The 17,392-nt window shown below is 40.2% G+C and overlaps 2 protein-coding genes across 11 annotated transcripts in view; both read right to left on the bottom strand.

Annotated features, from left to right (window-relative positions):
• The window catches only part of LOC141578719 (ankyrin repeat domain-containing protein 26-like), a 45,723-nt gene extending 38,926 nt beyond the window's left edge, over positions 1-6,797 (bottom strand). For all 10 annotated transcript variants that reach the window (XM_074371073.1, XM_074371082.1, XM_074371077.1 and 7 more), the window contains exons 1-6: positions 6,661-6,797; positions 4,431-4,577; positions 3,762-3,813; positions 3,320-3,389; positions 605-665; positions 329-516 (exon numbers count right to left, since the gene is read on the bottom strand). In XM_074371073.1, coding sequence (XP_074227174.1) covers positions 329-516; positions 605-665; positions 3,320-3,389; positions 3,762-3,813; positions 4,431-4,577; positions 6,661-6,751 — 609 coding nt within the window. In that variant the 5' untranslated portion in view covers positions 6,752-6,797. The remainder of the gene's footprint in view (positions 1-328; positions 517-604; positions 666-3,319; positions 3,390-3,761; positions 3,814-4,430; positions 4,578-6,660) is intronic.
• Positions 6,798-8,191: 1,394 nt separating this feature from the next.
• Positions 8,192-13,743, bottom strand: LOC141578723 (uncharacterized). Its single transcript, XM_074371179.1, has 5 exons — positions 13,393-13,743; positions 12,600-12,714; positions 12,268-12,441; positions 9,637-9,743; positions 8,192-8,333 (listed from the first exon to the last, which is right to left on the bottom strand). Exons 1-5 carry the CDS (start codon positions 13,581-13,583, stop codon positions 8,192-8,194), a joined length of 729 nt encoding a protein of 242 aa, XP_074227280.1. The 5' UTR covers positions 13,584-13,743.
• Positions 13,744-17,392: the final 3,649 nt, after the last annotated feature.

A 17,392-nucleotide genomic window follows, 5' to 3' on the forward strand; every position in this document is an offset into this window, starting at 1 on the left:
GACACTCATTTATCTTTATATTAATCTCATCCTTATTAAATGAATCCTTCCCCTTTGTATTCCTGCCCATCTTCATATTCATTCAGCTGTTCTTTTCAGTTGCTTTCTTGTTCTTTCCTTTCTTAATGGCACACTTGAGAACTGTTTATTGCCACCAAACTTTACAAATCTCAGTCCTGGACATGTGCCTCTCTTGTTATCACTCTGTTTTCTATTGTGATCTTGAGGACTTCCATTTCTGTGTAGGATCCTTTTCATCCCCATGAGAATCAGGGGGACGGTATGGGAAAAAGCACAGGAGGAACAAGTTAAAAATAAAACGGCTTACCTCTGTAACACCAAAGACTGCTGAAGATGGGAGAGGTTCCGGTGCTGGGAAGGCAGGATGAGAAAAGCCTGGAACTTCGGTTGATGGTTGGGGAAAGGTTGTAACCACATCTTCATTTTTCTGATCAGAATTATTGTCCTCAAAGTAGGTGCTAGTTCCTGGTATCAAAACACCATCTTTTGCCTCTGCTGTAGTGAAAACAAGGTACGGTAGATGAAATTATCTATAATTTCTAGTCAGTGAAAACACAAGAAGGACACTCTTCAAATAACTCACTGTTTATCGTGGGTTCTTGCCAGGCCTGAATCGGCTTTGCGAACCTTGGATGGCAGACATTCTAGAGAGGAAAATAACAGCTTTAAGAACAAGAAATATGAAATTGAATAAAATAATTATAACATTCCCCATTCCTAGAGGATCTAACACAAAGAGCACTGGCTTTGGAGTCATTCAGATATGGATTCAAATCCTGGTTGTGACCTTTACCAACCTACATCTTCTCATGGGGTGAGGATTATGAGAGATGATCTGAGGAGTCCCAAAATGTTACTTTCCTTACCCCTCATTGATTACTATACAAACACTGTGGAATCCATTAGATGACTTTCTTGACCAAAATGATCTAGAACAAAAACTTATCCCTGACAGTTTAGAGTCCTATTGAAAAAACTAACATTAAGAAATTTAAAGTCATTGTTCTATTTTGAAATGTGCTTGCATGATGTATATATGTGTGAATAATCTCTCATGGGGAAATATGAGAGTTTACTTTTTAGCAGTATCTTATTTGGATGAGTTAGAACAGCAAACAGTATAAGCTACTTGTATTCCATTTGCCAAAAAGCTAAAGACAAATGATTGTTTAAATTCAGCTACTTCTAGGAAAGAGGAATTAAAAACAAAAGTAATTCTGAAGGGCAATGACTCATGAGTGAGTGCCACACACATAGTAAACAGAAAGCTCTAACTAAATACAGTCACAGAGGCAGAGTGAGATGGACTGAAAGAACAGACACTGAAGAAGTGTTTTCTGGAAAGAAATATTAGGTTTGGGGCAAATCATTAAAAAAAATTGGGGGAGGAGGGAAAAAAGGCAACATGAGACATGACTAGTCAAGAACAAACATAAGACAAGAAAAAAAGGGAAATGTAATTATAACAAGGCATGTGGGGATATATATATATTTCAGCATTTATATATATAATAGATCAGTGATGTATGAGTATTGTTAGGTACATACTATCAATGAAAGCCTCTGTTTTACCTTTTTATTATATAAAACATTATAAATTATATATGCAAGTACATATATTGTTCTTCAGCAAAATTTTTAAAAATATCAAAATAGATGATATATAAAACATATATATAAAACAGAGGACTTTGTTCATAGTGTATCCCCAGTAATACTGACGTGAATTTCTCTACAACTGTTTGTTTGTCAATACTACTATAATAAATGGTTAAATTTTGTCACTGTTAGGCATTCAGTTGAACATGGTCGTCTCTCACTACCTGAATGCTGTAAATTGTTATTAGGGAGAGAGAGAAAGAGATTTTTCAAAGTTCCTAACACATCAACTTTCCAGAGAGATAACTGGTAATCAGGATTCTAAGGAGAATACATAGCTTGAAAAGATATATTGAATGGAACATGAGATGGGGCTAAAAAGAAGTTTAAAGAGTTTTCATCTCAAATTCTAAGCTCACAATTGGTGGATACTGAAAAACAGACTGTAACCTTTTCCTATTTATCATACACTTCTTATCTATTTCCTCGGCATTTATGACATATGTCCTCTCATAACAACTGAACTTTTACAACCTAAACAGAGGGAATACAAATTTAAGTCATATTTTTGGAAATCAAATGGATTTCATTATGACATAGTACACATATTATATTACCTGTACCATCCGATAGATTTCATTATGATAGAGTGTGCATGTTATATTATCTGCAACATGATACAGAATTCCATGTCTCCTCATGCATTCACATTCAAAAGATACTAAAATGTTTTTTATATTTCTAGGTGCTCCAGGAAATGCACAACTACGTTTCCTACTCTCTAGCGGCGTATACTGATGCAGGGGCTATAAAATAAATATGTAAATAACTATACTACAAAATGTCTGAAACTTGAAATTTCAGAATGGGACACGAGGACTGGACATACTTTTTAAAACTATAATACAAAAGAATTCTGAAGTAGGTTTCATCATATGGTTGTTATTATGAGTCTACCTAGAGAGCTGGTTGTTATTTTAGGGAAAACATGTATTCTTCAATTAGATGAAGAGTTTTGAATGAACTCTTAATGGGATAATTTAGAAAACACAGAGGAATCTCTTTATAATATGGGTTTTGAGAAACAGAATTTTAATTTCTAAATTTCTATAATTTCAACTATTATTTTAGTCTTAATGCAGAACCAAAGGTAGAAATGAGGTTAAAAAAACAAAAACAAACAAACAAACAAACAAAAACCTCTTTCCTAAAATCTCTATGCTACCAAAATAAAAAGTGTCCAAGGCGGGGGGAAAAAAAAAGACACATGCTACGTAGTTTTGGAACTCAAAGGCCCCAGGAACAGCCCATGATTATCACAGAGAGTAGCTGTGTGCACTGAAGATGTCCCTGAGGCACGAGTATTATATAAGTGCCATCAGTGTGGTTTAAAATCCAAAAACCCCTATCCCTGGCCAAGCTTCACACTTCCTCTATCGTGGGAAACCTTTTCACAGCACGGTTTTCCTGTCACTATATATTTTCTGGTCCATTTTGCTTCAGCCTCATCTTCAGTATTTACCAAAGTAAGAAAAGAAAAAATCAAGCTGTCGTATTTGTATAAAATTGTTTACTCTGACCAACTTTTCAACACAAACATAGAACAATGATAGGCAGACCACTGCTAAATTTTAAGAGTAAATACTACACAAAACTAAATTCAGAGCAGAAAAATTAATTTCACAAGAGAGCACTTTACCTTGGGAGCAAGATCTGCGTCATCATCTGCTGATTGCGATGAATCATCAATACAATATATGGATGAAACACTTTGGAGCAAAAATACACATCAAAAATGAGTGAGTTCATTTCTTTAAACAAACAAAAGTCTATGCTGAGGGATAAGAAAGCAGATTTGGGAGCCAGGCTGCCTGATGGTCAAGTCACAGGTCAACTACTTGTTAACCATGGAATCATGGGTCAACTAGTCAACCTCCTTGAACTACAGTTGCCTAGTTACCTAGAAGTAAGCTACAACAGCACAGCTACTCTGCAAAGCTGTTGCGGTGACTATATGAGGTAACAAATGTGAAGTACACAACACAGTGTCTAACCCAGAGTAGGACACTCAACAAACCTTGTTTCTTTTCTCTGTGTTCCCTTACTCAACATATAATTTTTAAAAATCCACAAAATCCTACCTGCTTACAGAGAGATCTTCAATCCTCAATGGAAACTTAACCCTTAAAGTCTCTATTAAAGAGAAAAGTAAAATAGATTTTTGTATCAGCAATAGAAAAATACAGAATACTAAAAGTATAAGACCAATGTTTTGTTAAAAAGCATTTCTTTGGGACCACACCTGGAGACTACACACTCGAGTGAATATTGAGTATACTCCTGGTGGGTAATTAATGAATAAAAACCACTTCCCCTCCTTTACATTTATCAAAAAAAAAAAAAAGATATTTAACAAAATTTGCTATCTTAGAGTGAACTGCTGCTTACAAGGACCAAAATCCCAACCAAACTTTGTGAGACTCTCAGAAAAATGATAATCACTAGTAGAATCAGTATCATAAACTGACAATGTCAAACTTACATAGCATGGTGTTTCTGGACGATACCCATGGGACAAACCCACCCTGCCATTTGGCTTTGTCAGCCTCGTGTTATCTGGGCACAGTCATCCCTATTCCCTCACATATGGCCTAGGGCTGTTTTCACACTGCAATGGCAGACATGAGTAGATGTGACAGACACCACAAGGCCTAAAATATTGACTCTCTGGCCCTTTATAGAAAAAGCTTGTGCATCCCTGCTTTGTGTCATAACCAGGAAACCCTAAGACTCAAATCAAATCTTCTTACTCTTCTCAACACTCTTCAGTGAATCCGTGCAGCTGCCATTGCTGGCTCCCAGCTCGGCAGCCATGTCTTCTTCGTTGTCCTTGCTGGACAACTGCAACTTTTCTTGGGTATTTTCTGCCCCAGTATGCGAAGAAGGTAAATTCTCAGCTGCAAAAAGAGAAATGATTATTCTGCGGTCACCACAGTAAATACATCTCCTTCCCCAGTGGCTTTTAGGAATGAGCATGTGATGTAACACAGCCAGTGAGATGCTAGGGGAAGCCTACCGGAAGCGTCTCTATTTTCTTCCTCATTAACAGAAAACATGCAGAGAGAAGTAGCCCTCCTCGCCTGCGGATACTGTCATGTGAGAAGATGACGCTTGGAGCTGCTGCCAATCAGCAGACCAGGAAAGGCGACATCACACGCCAGCAGCCTCACTGCTGAAGGAGGGACAGCATCTGGGATCCTGATGACATCACTGAACCTTCTAAACAACCCTGGTTCCTGTTGCTGTAGCCACTGTTACTTAGGTCTCCTATTATTATTTGCAGCTAAAAGCATTCTGACAAATTTCTTAAGGTCTACAGCAGACCTCCTCCTTCCTATAGTACTAGAAAGGCTTTCAGAAGCATGCCTGAGCTAGGTAGTCACCTCGTTCCCAACCATTCCTACAGCATCCTTTTTGCACCAACAAAATGAAACTCATAGATCCTGCAAAGTTCACCGGCACATCTTAGTGTTTGCATTGCTGTCCTTTCTACCAAATGTAATCTTGAAAGATGTTCTGCCCACCAAACACTGTCCTTCTGCCTCCTTCCCTGGCAAACTTCTACTCGCTCTGCATGCTTACCTGACATCCTACCCACTTTTAAAACACTCCCTTCCTCACCATGCACTTAAAGTACCTGGGACATATTAAATATCAATAAAAAATACATAAAGACAGTTACAAAGTCTGAGTGGGCTCTGGGACACAAGAGCACAGAATAAAGTCAAGTCAATCATAAAAATGGTGATGACTGTAACGAGCTCCTGGAGGCCAGGAACTGTGCTTTTGACCTGTTTGCATTCTGGAACGTCAGAGTGGTGCTTAGTACCTAAAACACACTTGATAGTCATCTGTCAAGTGGGTGAATTCACAGATAAGAATGTTTTCTTTGACAATCCTGTTTTAAAAAAACATACAGACACTAACCAGGGACAACTCTATTGTGTTATGAGCACCTTGAAGGCCAAAACTCTGTCTATTCCATCTTTGTATTTCCTACAACAGATGTTCTATCATTCATCGAGGTCTACTAAGTTTAAGGTGCCCTCATACAGTTCAGACTGAACAGCACGTTAGGGGTCACATCTAGGCAGAACAGTCATCTTTTGTTTTTTGTTTTTGTATGTGAAGTATTTCTGTGCTTTTATTGCAATTTGCTGAGTCCTGAGTTGTGCTATTTGAGTATTTATTATGACAACCCTTTAACTAATGGCAACAAAGAAACTTTTCCTAAGAAAATTAGAGTTTCAAGACAAGTATCCCCCCAAAAAGAAGAAAACATCTCACTCTCATGAAGTCAACATATCGCATTCTGTCTGCACTTATGAGGAATGAAATTGGCAACCGAGTGCGACCTTGTTGGTATAATGATGCAAAAAGTAACCAGTGCTTCTCAACAAGGCACTGCTTTTCTGACTTCTGCGCTATCACTAGGTATCTTTAAAAAACAATCTCTTATTAGTATGCTGCACACTTGCCCAGTTGTGCAGTTCTAATTGTTGGCCATTTGTTTATAGCACCAGGAAGGCACTGCCGAGTTCCGTTTTAAAGACAGTAACTTTTTTAGTGAGATTAATCACTATGCAATAACTAGCATTCATTCACCCAATGTAATCCATTCGCTATAAAAACTAAAGATCCAGTTCTATACCAAGGCCAATTTGTTATAAAGTTAGAGGAAATGTACAACAAAGTTAAAAAATGTTTTCCTTATTTACACAAAGATATAATATGGGATTTCAGGGGCTATGATTAAATAAATGAATTTCTTTTCAGACAGTATTGTCTCAGATTTTAAATTACCTACAATTATCTTCTTAAATAATTCTGAATACTAGACCATTAAGAAAAACTTAATTAAAAAATAGAAACATACATGAAATTTACACACTGGCTTTTTTTTTACTGCTCTTTCATTATCAAAAGTTCCTCAGTCTTACTTCCTTATCTATGGTAGGACCAACAAGAGTAACTTATTACCTGAAATCTGTCCCAGATGGCTATCTTGAGAGGGAGTATTTGGTATCTTTCCTTCTCTGTAGTCGACAATCAGCTGGTAAATGCTATACATAAAATAATGTGATAAATAAATATTACTACTTGAATACTAATATGAAAAATAATTGCCAAATATATTAAATTCTTAGATTATTTCAGATAATATCAGAGATATCAAAACTTCAATTGTCCCATATACGTCAAACTTGTACAATCTACAAACATTTAAATTTAACATGTGTAATTAAAGAAGAAAAAAATTAAAGTGAAGTAGTTAGGAACTGAGGGCAGTACAGTGCAGTAAGTTATCTAGAGTGAGCCTGACATATGGAAAGTGTCTCAAATTCAGAAGTCCCAGCTCTATAACCAACAGCTATTTGTTCCTGGAAAAGCTGCTTCTCTTCAGCCCAAAGTCTTCCTTTATACAACTGGGATCTTACTGTCTTCTTAGGCAGTTAGTTATTAATACTCATAAGAGTATTATGAAGATTTAATGAGATAATGTGCCCCCCCAGATGCTCAGAGAAAGCGTGGAAGAATGGAATAATTTGTTCTTGAACTTTAATGCTGGAACTATTTGAGAATCCCAAATAAAACCCAATGTGTGGTTTTTTCACAGGTGTAATATTTAAATGTGGCAGTTTTCAGGACAACGTTACAAATTATGGTGATTAGCTGTTCTTCGTGGTTTATAATTCAGGGCACCTCAGCTACTATATAATTTGTAGCTAAATTTATTTATAAATATATGACCTCATACAAGCATATGTATGAGAACTAAACAAGCTGTCACGCTGGTTTACGTGTCGATCACCATGAAGACCACGGAAACTGGATCAGCACAGACATCCCGGGAGCAGAGGTCAATCATGACCCGACTGCAGGACCATTTTCTTTTTCCTTTTCTTCTTTTAAAATTTTAGTAATGGTCTTTAGAGAGCAACGTCCAGACCCCAGACTCAGCTGCCAAGGAGATCCTGTTAAAACCAGTTTTAGTACCAACACTGCAGCAACAGAATCAAGGGAAACAAGAGAATGATTAGAATGCCCTCGCCCTGCCCCAATGCCTTGTGGGAGAGGACTGTCACTGTGATCTTAGGGAATCCCTCAGGCTCTTGGAAAATTCAAAAGGAAGATTATAGAAGAAAGTCCCCAAAGGAACATACTGGATTTTCTGCTCAACTAAACATTTCAAGACCTAAAGAATTAGAAAAATCAGGTATGTGACATTATTTGTACCCCCATGCACAGGGGTTACACTGGAATGAAATGGAGAACAATAGGATCCCTAAGGATAAAGGTCTTACAAAGCCTGAGATAAAGAACCCTGTGCCCACTGCTCCATCTCACTAGTCTGGCCTTTTGCTGGTTTCCAGCTGATGATGTGGAGTGTCTCACTGCCATCCACAAAGTGCCTGCTCCCAACTACGAACTCTCACCTGTCACATAACAAGTAACAGTTAGGTCATTTCCAACCTCAGTTAAGAGATACTTGGCATTTTAATGTAAACACTTACTGTTCAAACCCATTAGAATAAGCATATTGTTCAGCAGACCATCCGCGTGAATCTTGAGAATAGGGACTAACACCTTCCTGAAGAAGTAACTTGACTATGTCTGGGGAGTCATGAAATACAGCAAGGATGAGCGCTGATCTAAAAGAAAAAAGAGAGAACTTCACCCTTAGGAACTTAGTTAGCTTCACTTAAACAGTTAACTTGATCTATTTTACCAAGTTAATATCCTGCCCACCCCTGGAGAACTGACCATTTACATGCTCAAGTGCTCATCTCTGCAAATTACCTCCAAGGCCAAAATGGAGGGATAAAAAGAAGCCTCCTGTCCTACTTGGGTAGCACAAAGTAGAAGTTGCTAATTTAAAGTCCTCTGATGGACAGGAAAGGATGCTGAGGTCACTTGTCTGAAGTAGGTAAAGATTTAAACAAAGGATTCCCCATTTCTTCCCTAGTCTGAAATATAATACTTTAAAATCAGCTAGACGTCACGTAAGGAGAAGCTGTCTGCAGGCTGAAAACAGTAATATGAATAAAAATGGCAGTAAAACTAGTCACGGCTGCAGTTAACACGCTGAGAAGCACGTGCCCGGCACTAACCTGAATAGTCTACGTATGGTCTTTCTCAGGCACAGCCACCCTGGAAGGATGTACGACGACCCTCCTTTACGTGTCAGGATACATATTTGTTGATAAGTCATGTCTACCCAGGTAACACACCTGCCCAGCAGGAGAGCTGGGAATTCAACCTCGTCTGACTCTAAACCCCGGCTCTTTCCTCTTTATCACCCACCAATGACTTGTCTTCTTTAAAGGGAATGTTTATTCAATAATTAGAGCTATTTTTCTTCCTCCTACCATTATCAATTAAAAATAAGAACATTAAAATGTACTAGAAATGAAAAAGGATAAAAACTGATGAACCCACAGTATCTGGTAATAGTTACTCACTGAGTGATACTCACTTAGTGATAACCTAATAACATCAGTATCCTTCAAAGAAAGTAATTTAAAGCAGAGTCATCCAAAAGACAAAACAACCTCCTCTTTGTTTAATATGCATCTTTCAAGACAAAAATATATGCCAGGAAGTGGTTAAAAAAATTATAAAAGAATGAAGAAATTCTATACTGTCTCATAAGCAAAATTAAAATTAAAGTCCGTACTAATAAAAGTAAAATGAAATCCCTGAACTGTTGTAAGATCACACGACCAAGAAAATCAGGTTGCAAATGACATCAGTCTCTATTACAAAGGAAGATGTATCCTGCTGCATGCTGTTCTTTGTGACACCCATGCAGAATATTTGCTCTTCTACCTAACTGATGATGTGTTGATTCTAAGTTAATCCTCTTCTTCTTAAGTTAATCTTTCTGATTGGCTGTTATTACTCTAGAACAACATTAAGGTTTAAAAAAAAAACAGAGAGAACCAACTACTGTACCTTTGCACGTTGTCGACTGCATGTACATTTGCCCCGTTCTCTATCAAAAATCTGACCATTTCCTTTTTGTTCTCCTTGACAGCGAGTAAAAATGGTGTCAAATTACTCTGTAAAACAGCAAAAACAGTTGATAATGTACAAAATTACATATAATTTTCAAAACTGAATTTAAAAACTTAAGTCTCTGAACTTAAACATATACTATAAAGTAAATAACAAGCAGCCCCTTCCTCTTTGCCCCTCTATGCTCCTTCCCTTTAAAAGGCTCCTCCTTGATCTCTTCGAAAGTTTACCTGTGAAGTCATTCTCTGAAACTCACTTAAGACATTTGCTGGTTCCAAGAACCTTTGCTTCTATCGCAGTGTCTATCAGGCATTCTGTAGTTACCTTACTGCTCAACGACTACTTCTGACCCTCTAAACACTGCTCCAGAGAGAACCATTTAGCTACTGAGTCAAACATTTTTAAGGAGCCATGCTGAGTAGAAAGATACCATATTGTCTGCAACATGCATAGCCTATCCAATTATAGCTATGACTAATCTTATAAAGCTTGCAGACATTCCAATGGGAATATGATTATTTGCATGTAAAGAAAAAGGTTTCCTTAAACCAACTTATAAATTCTAATTTGAAAAAGTCCATCCCACTCTTAAGGGATTATTATAAAATATGAAATAGACTATAAATTAATATAGAGTGTCTTTAAAATCTTGAAATATTTATCAAAATATATTATACAACAGGAATTGTAAATTCAAATGCTTACAGAAGCAATGTAGGTGACCTGAGTAAGTGAAGGTCCCAGGTGAGGACAGCAAACCGGAGAACACATGTCCCACCGAGAAGGGACCCCCTCTGCAGGGCAGTCTGCTAAGAGCCTCGGCTCAAGGGGGACCAGATTTGATTCTTCAGGAGAAGTTCTGAAATGCAGATTTCTGCACGAGTCTGCTAAATTTTCAATGTTGACTCAATGTGTGGGGACAAACTGAACATATCCAGGGCCATGTTTAGTCTATAGCCCACTTGTGTTTTTATGTTTGTTGTGTTTCCAAACAGTTTGGTATAAATCAAGTATTTGTATGTAAAACCTTGCCTTTCTTTAGTATCATATGTCTTACACACCAAAACACTGGGCCCCAACATGCAATAAATATTGTGATTAAGACTCATAATACCCACTTTAAGAATTTTTCCAATGCCTACTAAAAGTACAATCTATCTCTGTCAAATTTTCCCTAATTGTTAATCAAATGTATAATTAGGATTAAGGATTAAGAGGTATAAACAATCAGGCATAAAATAAGCTACCAGGATATATTGTACATCATGGGGAATAGAGCCAATAGTTTATAATAACTATAAGTGGAGCATAAACTTTAAAAATTTGTGAATCACTAAACTGTATACCTGTAACATATAATATAGTACATCGACTATACCTCAATTAAAAAAATAAGATATTGTAAAATAAATACATGAAAAAAGGATTATAATACACCCTTCAAGAATTTTTCCAATGCCCACAAAAACTACAATCTACCTGTATCTAATTCAGCCTGATTGTTAATCAAATGGATAATTAGTTCAGAAGCTGGCCAAATCTAAATTATTAAAACAATTCCAATTTGTTACTAATGTCATGGGTTTGATGTTTAAAACTGCCATCTTGCATGGTGTACTTATATATACTTGAATATGGCTCATCCATAAAAAAGAATGAAATAATGTCACTTGCAGCAACATGGAAGGACCTAGAGATTCTCATACTGAGTGAGGTCAGTCAGAAAGTGGAAGGCAAATCCCATAGGGTATCACTTGATATGTGGACTCTAAAATGTGATACAAATGAACTTATTTACAAAACAGAAATTGACTCGCAGGCATAGAAAACAAACTGACGGTTACCAAAGGGGGAAGGGGGTGGGGGAGGAATAAATTAGAAGTTTTGGACTAGCAGATACAAACTAGTATATATAAAATAGATGAACAACAAGGTCCTACTGTATATACTACAGGGAACTATTCTCAAGATCCTGTAGTAAACCATAAAGGAAAAGAATATGAAATATATAAGCATGGAAGACCCCAAGGTGTACATGGAAGGCCATGTGGCCACCAGCACAAGCGAATGCCCCCTGCCGGATGTCAAACATGACCTGAACTGAGTTGCCGAAATTCTAGAACCTGGGATCCTTGGGTGCTCAGGGCCTGTGGCTTGCTGCCTCCCCTGCCCAGGTGCAGTCACCCAGCTCCCCCTACTGGGTACTGTGTTCCTTCCTCCTCCCACCCATCCCCAGAAGCACCCCTGCCCCTGCAGGCAGCCAGGCCTTCCCATCACTTCACTCCCCGCAAGCCTTCATCTTCTGTAGGCGCTGAGCCTACCACCCACTCCCAGGCACTTCCTAATGGCAAGTTGTTCCTTCGGGGGTAGAAGTGTGGCTGGGAGACAGAGCTCTGCCCTTTCTGTAGGCACTACCTCTAGCCCCTGGCCTTGGCTTTGGAGTTGTTTCCATGACAACAGGGCCTGATGTATTGCATTCAGTATACATATTACTACAAATAAAACACTTGAAGCTAGAAAAGACCCTGTATTTCAAGTATATTGTAAATAAAGTTAGTTGAGCTATACCTTGTTTATCGCCTCGATATTTGCATGATGGCGGAGCAGCTGTGTTGCAATTGACACACTCTCTTCCAAGATGGCATAATGGAGAGCAGTGTTTTGACCGCCGTCCTCAAGATTTGGGTTAGCACCGTGTTCCAGCAGGATACCGGCACATCTCCTGTTCAGGGATTGTACAGCCTGTTGGTATCATGCCAAGAAACAGACTGTAAGTGCCAGGCATTCCTAGTTAACATTCCCCAAGTTCCATCAGTTATGTTTAAAACAGATAAGTTAATTTTTAATATAAGTAGTTAAATCGAATCCATCTCACGTGGACACTGTTGGCAGCTACATACCCTGATGAGAGCTGTCGTCCTTTCCTTGTCACGAGCATTCAGATCACAGTTGAACTGGATAAGGAGAGCCACCACTCCTGGACAGCCGCTGATGCAGGCCAAGTGTAGCGGAGTCCTGCGAACATGAGAGAACTTTTTAGGGAATAGAGCACACTACTTCAAAGATACAATTATTCATGTAATTGGAAACATTCAACAGCATGCTATTCCTACCCCTTTAAAACTAACATTTAGTCTTCTTATCTTAGTTCTTCCTATGGAGAAAGAACAATATTTATTAGCTCTTATTACTCACCACTTTAATGGAAGAACAAGCAGTTTGAATAGAAAGGGCATGCCGTTGAGATTCAGCTCAACTTGGGTCTGACTTCTACTTTAACACTGTCACTCATTAGCTCTCACTTAGCCTGTCTGTGCCTCCATGTCCTCATCAACAAGATGGGCATGAAGTGATAGTTATCTTACAGGACGCCACTGTGAAGCTTAAATGAAAAGCTATGCAGAGTGTCTGGCAGTTTCTTGCCCAAAATAACAGCTCAATCATTGTTAGGTAATATTATAATTGTTACCGTTACTATTTCACAAAGACAACATTTCAATTAAGTAAAATGAGAGTATATCTACTTTGCTGCTGCAAGGATGAGAGACAACCCTGTACTTCAATGATTCTAACATGTTCATTTTCTCACACTTCAACATCTCTGACATGGGAAGGCAATTTAAAATTCATGTCTTGCAACCATAGTTGGCAGCTCCTCCCAGGTCCGCCCCCCCCCCGTCCCGCCACTGTTACCTGCCGTTCTTGTCTCTGCTGTCTACGGCATTTTTCTTACGTGACAGCAACTTCCGCAATGTTTCATCATAGCCTGAACATGCAGCTCTGTGGAGCTTTGGTAGCTCACTCTTATCGGTGATGTACGAAGGCTCAGGTCTCTCAAGATTCCTGAGGCCCACCCAGCTCGTGAACTTAATCACTTTCTTCATGACCCTGCCTTTCGCCTTCCGACACCACGCCCTTCCCGCTTGGCCTCTTGTCACCTCCCAATCTCAGCGCTAGCGCTATGGAAAAGCCACAGAGATCGCGCTGCCACACCTTGGCTGCAAAGCTCAGAGGCTTGGAATGTTTGGTCCGGAACACTTGTAGCCTGGCAACAGACCTAACCCTCAACTGCCCCTCAACTGTCCCTCCAGAGCCAGTGACCCTGCACGTGGGCACGGAGGCCCGGAGGCCCAGTGAGCCCCGTGTGCACGTGGGATCCTAAGCCATTTCAAATCTCTGCAATGGCTTGTGGGCCATTTTAGATTCCTTTCAGATGTCAGTGCTAGGTGGCTGAGTGTTTCAGGACATTTCCAGAAGTGAGGCTTGCCCCTGAGAAAGTCGTGTTTGTATGTGACAGTGGTTAGAGTAGGGTGGAACTACAGGATGCTGAAGGCCTCGTTCCCCAGAGAGCTCCCCACCAAAAACCTCTCCATCTCCTTATCCCTCACTGTATTCCTTTCCGCATCCCTCTGGGCCCCAGCCACTCTCCATGGACTTTAGCAGATGCAAACAGCAGGAAGCTGTTTTCACAGTTTCAGAGACTGTGGCAATATGCATCATTAAGTACAAACTTGAGAAACCAACACACGCTCTGCAGATGAAATGAAAATGTGTTTCTGCATGTCTGCTGCCCCTGCTCTGTGTCTCAGCCTTATGTTACACGCTTTCTTCACTTTTATTTTATTTTTTGCTTTTATTTCCACCAATTAAATCTTTAATCAATCCAAGATTTACTTAGGAGCATGGTACAACATTTGAGGACTTTTTAACCATGTAAATACAAAAGCACCACGTCAGTGATTCAGCGAGACCACGCTGCTGGCTGACCGCTTGCAGGAGGGGTGGAAGGTAGGGCAGGCCTCTTTTTCCTGCCTAGCTCCGTCCTTCCGCCCTCTGCTGGCTAATTATGGTTTCTGGCCCTGCCGGGATCAAAACTGCAGGGGTGCACCAGCTCCTCCTGAGTGGCCGATACTCCTGGGACCTGGTCTTGAGTGGACAGGACCTGGCAAGTGTTTTAAAGCTGACTCTCTCAGGGGAACTTCTGTGCCCACACCTACAGTGGCGGGCGGGAGGGGATTATTCAATTATCATGAGCAATTATTAATGACTACATATCATTTTAAATTTCATAATCAGAGCACATAAAGAGACCTTTGGAGGTAATCCAGTACAGCACCCTTTGAAAAGAGTGTTTTTTCTAAATATACTCGAGTGAGGGAATTCACACTTTCCTGAGGAGTCCTGTGATCTCAGAGGACATTCATACACACAGACAAAACACCCATGACACATGGGCTCGGGGAGATGATGCAGGCTTGGGGAGATGTTGTGGCCTTCGGGAGATGTGGGCTTGGATAGATGATGCGGGCTTGGGACATGATGTTGGCTTGGGGAGATGTGGGCTCAGGTACATGACCGGGCTAGGGGAGATGATGTGGACTCGGGGAGTTGTGGGCTCAGAGAGATGTCTCTGGCCAGGGGAGGTGACACGGTCTCAGGGAGATGACATGGCCTCGTGGACATTATGTGGGCTTGGGGACATGATGTGAGCTTGGGGAGACGTGGGCTTTTGGAGATGATGTGGGCTTGGTGAGCTGTGGGCTCAGAAAGATGACGCCGGCTCGGGAAGATGATGGTGACTTGTGGAGATGACATGGACTTGGGGAGATGTGGCTTTGGAGAGATGATGCGGGCTTGGGGAGATGAATAAATTTTTAAACTCTCTTCTTTTTATATTTTGCTCTTCATACGGAAGAGCCATAGGACCTAAACTGTTAAAAACCTTTAGCTAACTGATCCCAAAACAGCAGCTTTTGCTTCTTTCTCATCAAGGTAAATCTCTGTACATCTCTTGAGTGCTGACGATATGACAGCTGTGTTTAGGTACTGGGGATAAAAGGTGAAAAGGACTGGTTATTGTCCTTGAGGAAGTTTTATTTTTTATCTGGACTGAGAACTCTAAGTAGACGGTTCCAATGCAATGTATTAAAGTACAAGGAGGTATCAAGAAGGTACAGCTTCAAGGACTTGAAACCTACACAGTCGGCAAGTGGCTGTGCTGGAAAGATTTGTCTTCCAGGTTTTATCAGAAATAATTTCACACCATTTCAGTGTTAAAAATCTGTCATCCCTGCCAACATCAGCTGCACAATGGAAATGTGTGAACTACCACAAAAGGGGATTTGAAAACCAATTCAAGGGGAAAAAAATAACACTGTTTCTTTTATCACCGTCCTCACAGTCCTCTCCCTCCTCAGTGTAAAAGGTCTGTACACATTCTGTTGAATGGCGTATGATGTGACTGAGGTAAAGAAAAGCCTTCAAATTTCTGTTGTAGACTCAAGATCTAATTTGTCCAGACTTGAAGTCTGCCTTAGCACAGAGCCTTTAAGGGGAAAATGTAGAGAGAAAAAGCTTTGACTACCCTTAGAAGAAACAGGGTAGCAAATAGGGAACTTGAGAGAACCAAAACAACAGTTCGTCTAGTCAACAGGATATTTCCTGTTTTCTGGGGCTGTAAAGGTAAAAGAACACAGGTCAAAACCTCCTAAAAGCAGACAGAAATTCTCAGTTTCTCAATGCTTAGAGAAACAAAAAGTTGCTTTAAGCACACTGTCAAGTTTTTGTTTCAGTATTCATCAAATTTTGAAAATATACAGGGTGTGAGCCTGGAGATTTGGCTCTGAAGCACAGAACTAGAGTCACAACAGTATTTCATTCCAAAGAAAAAGAGGACTCACCAGGCTGTAAACCAGATGTGTGGGAGAGCCATACCCTTGAAACAAAGATGAGCCAGAGACAGACTGTGTAACTTAAATCCAAACCCAGCTTCAACCCATCCTCCGTAGTAACACAGCCTTCTTAGAAGGACACCAGTCACTGGACTGGGGACCTCCATCTATTTCAGTATGACCTCAGTAATTACTAACACCTGCAAAGATCCTATTTCCAAGTGCGGTCACATACTGAGATTCCAGGTAGACATGAATTTGGAGGAAAACTCTTCACCCCATTCCAGTTGGTATGCCCCAAAGAAAGGGATTCTGCTTCTATTCTCGAATAAAGAAAATTCAGAAAGTCATCATCATACTACTGGCAAGACCATTCAGGTAGACAGACACCACTCCAAATATTTACAACAGAATTGATTTAATAACATTGGTTACAGTGGCACTTGGATGGTTGCAGCAGTCAAACCGGGGAAGAGAAGGTAACCCAGATGTTAGCACAGAAGCAGCCCCTCTCACTCCTGCGTGTGAGCAGAGGGAAGTGATGTTATCAGAGCCCAGGGATGCCAGCCACCCAGCAGCAGCTAAAGCAACAGTGAGCCTGCCAGGCACAATGCAGACCCCTGAGGGGACAGAGCAGCCGGCAGGGGTGGATCACGGTGGGAAAGGGGAGAGAGCAAGTGGGGGGACCCTGGCTTTTCCTTCCCACTGCCCTCTAACTCCCCACCCAGCCTCCATTGGCCAGGCACAGCTGGAAGCCAACATCACCTGGGAAAATCAGCCTGAGAATGCTGACACCTCTGCCAAGCAAGAGAGAGGCTGGGAACAGATCGATGGGCAAACTGGCCATGGCCAGCCCAGCAAACATGGAGGAAGGTTAAAAAAAAAAATCCTCAGATATTACTAATTAGGATTTAAGCTTAAAATTAAATGTCTTAAGGAGGTAGGCATAGCCTCAAGTGCGTCCACTCTGTTCAGTCTCCTCACTGATAGGAAATGTTGCTTTAGTCTTAATTTTTGGAAAA

Source organism: Camelus bactrianus, chromosome 9 (genome assembly GCF_048773025.1).
Source record: "Camelus bactrianus isolate YW-2024 breed Bactrian camel chromosome 9, ASM4877302v1, whole genome shotgun sequence".
Lineage (NCBI taxonomy): Eukaryota > Metazoa > Chordata > Mammalia > Artiodactyla > Camelidae > Camelus > Camelus bactrianus.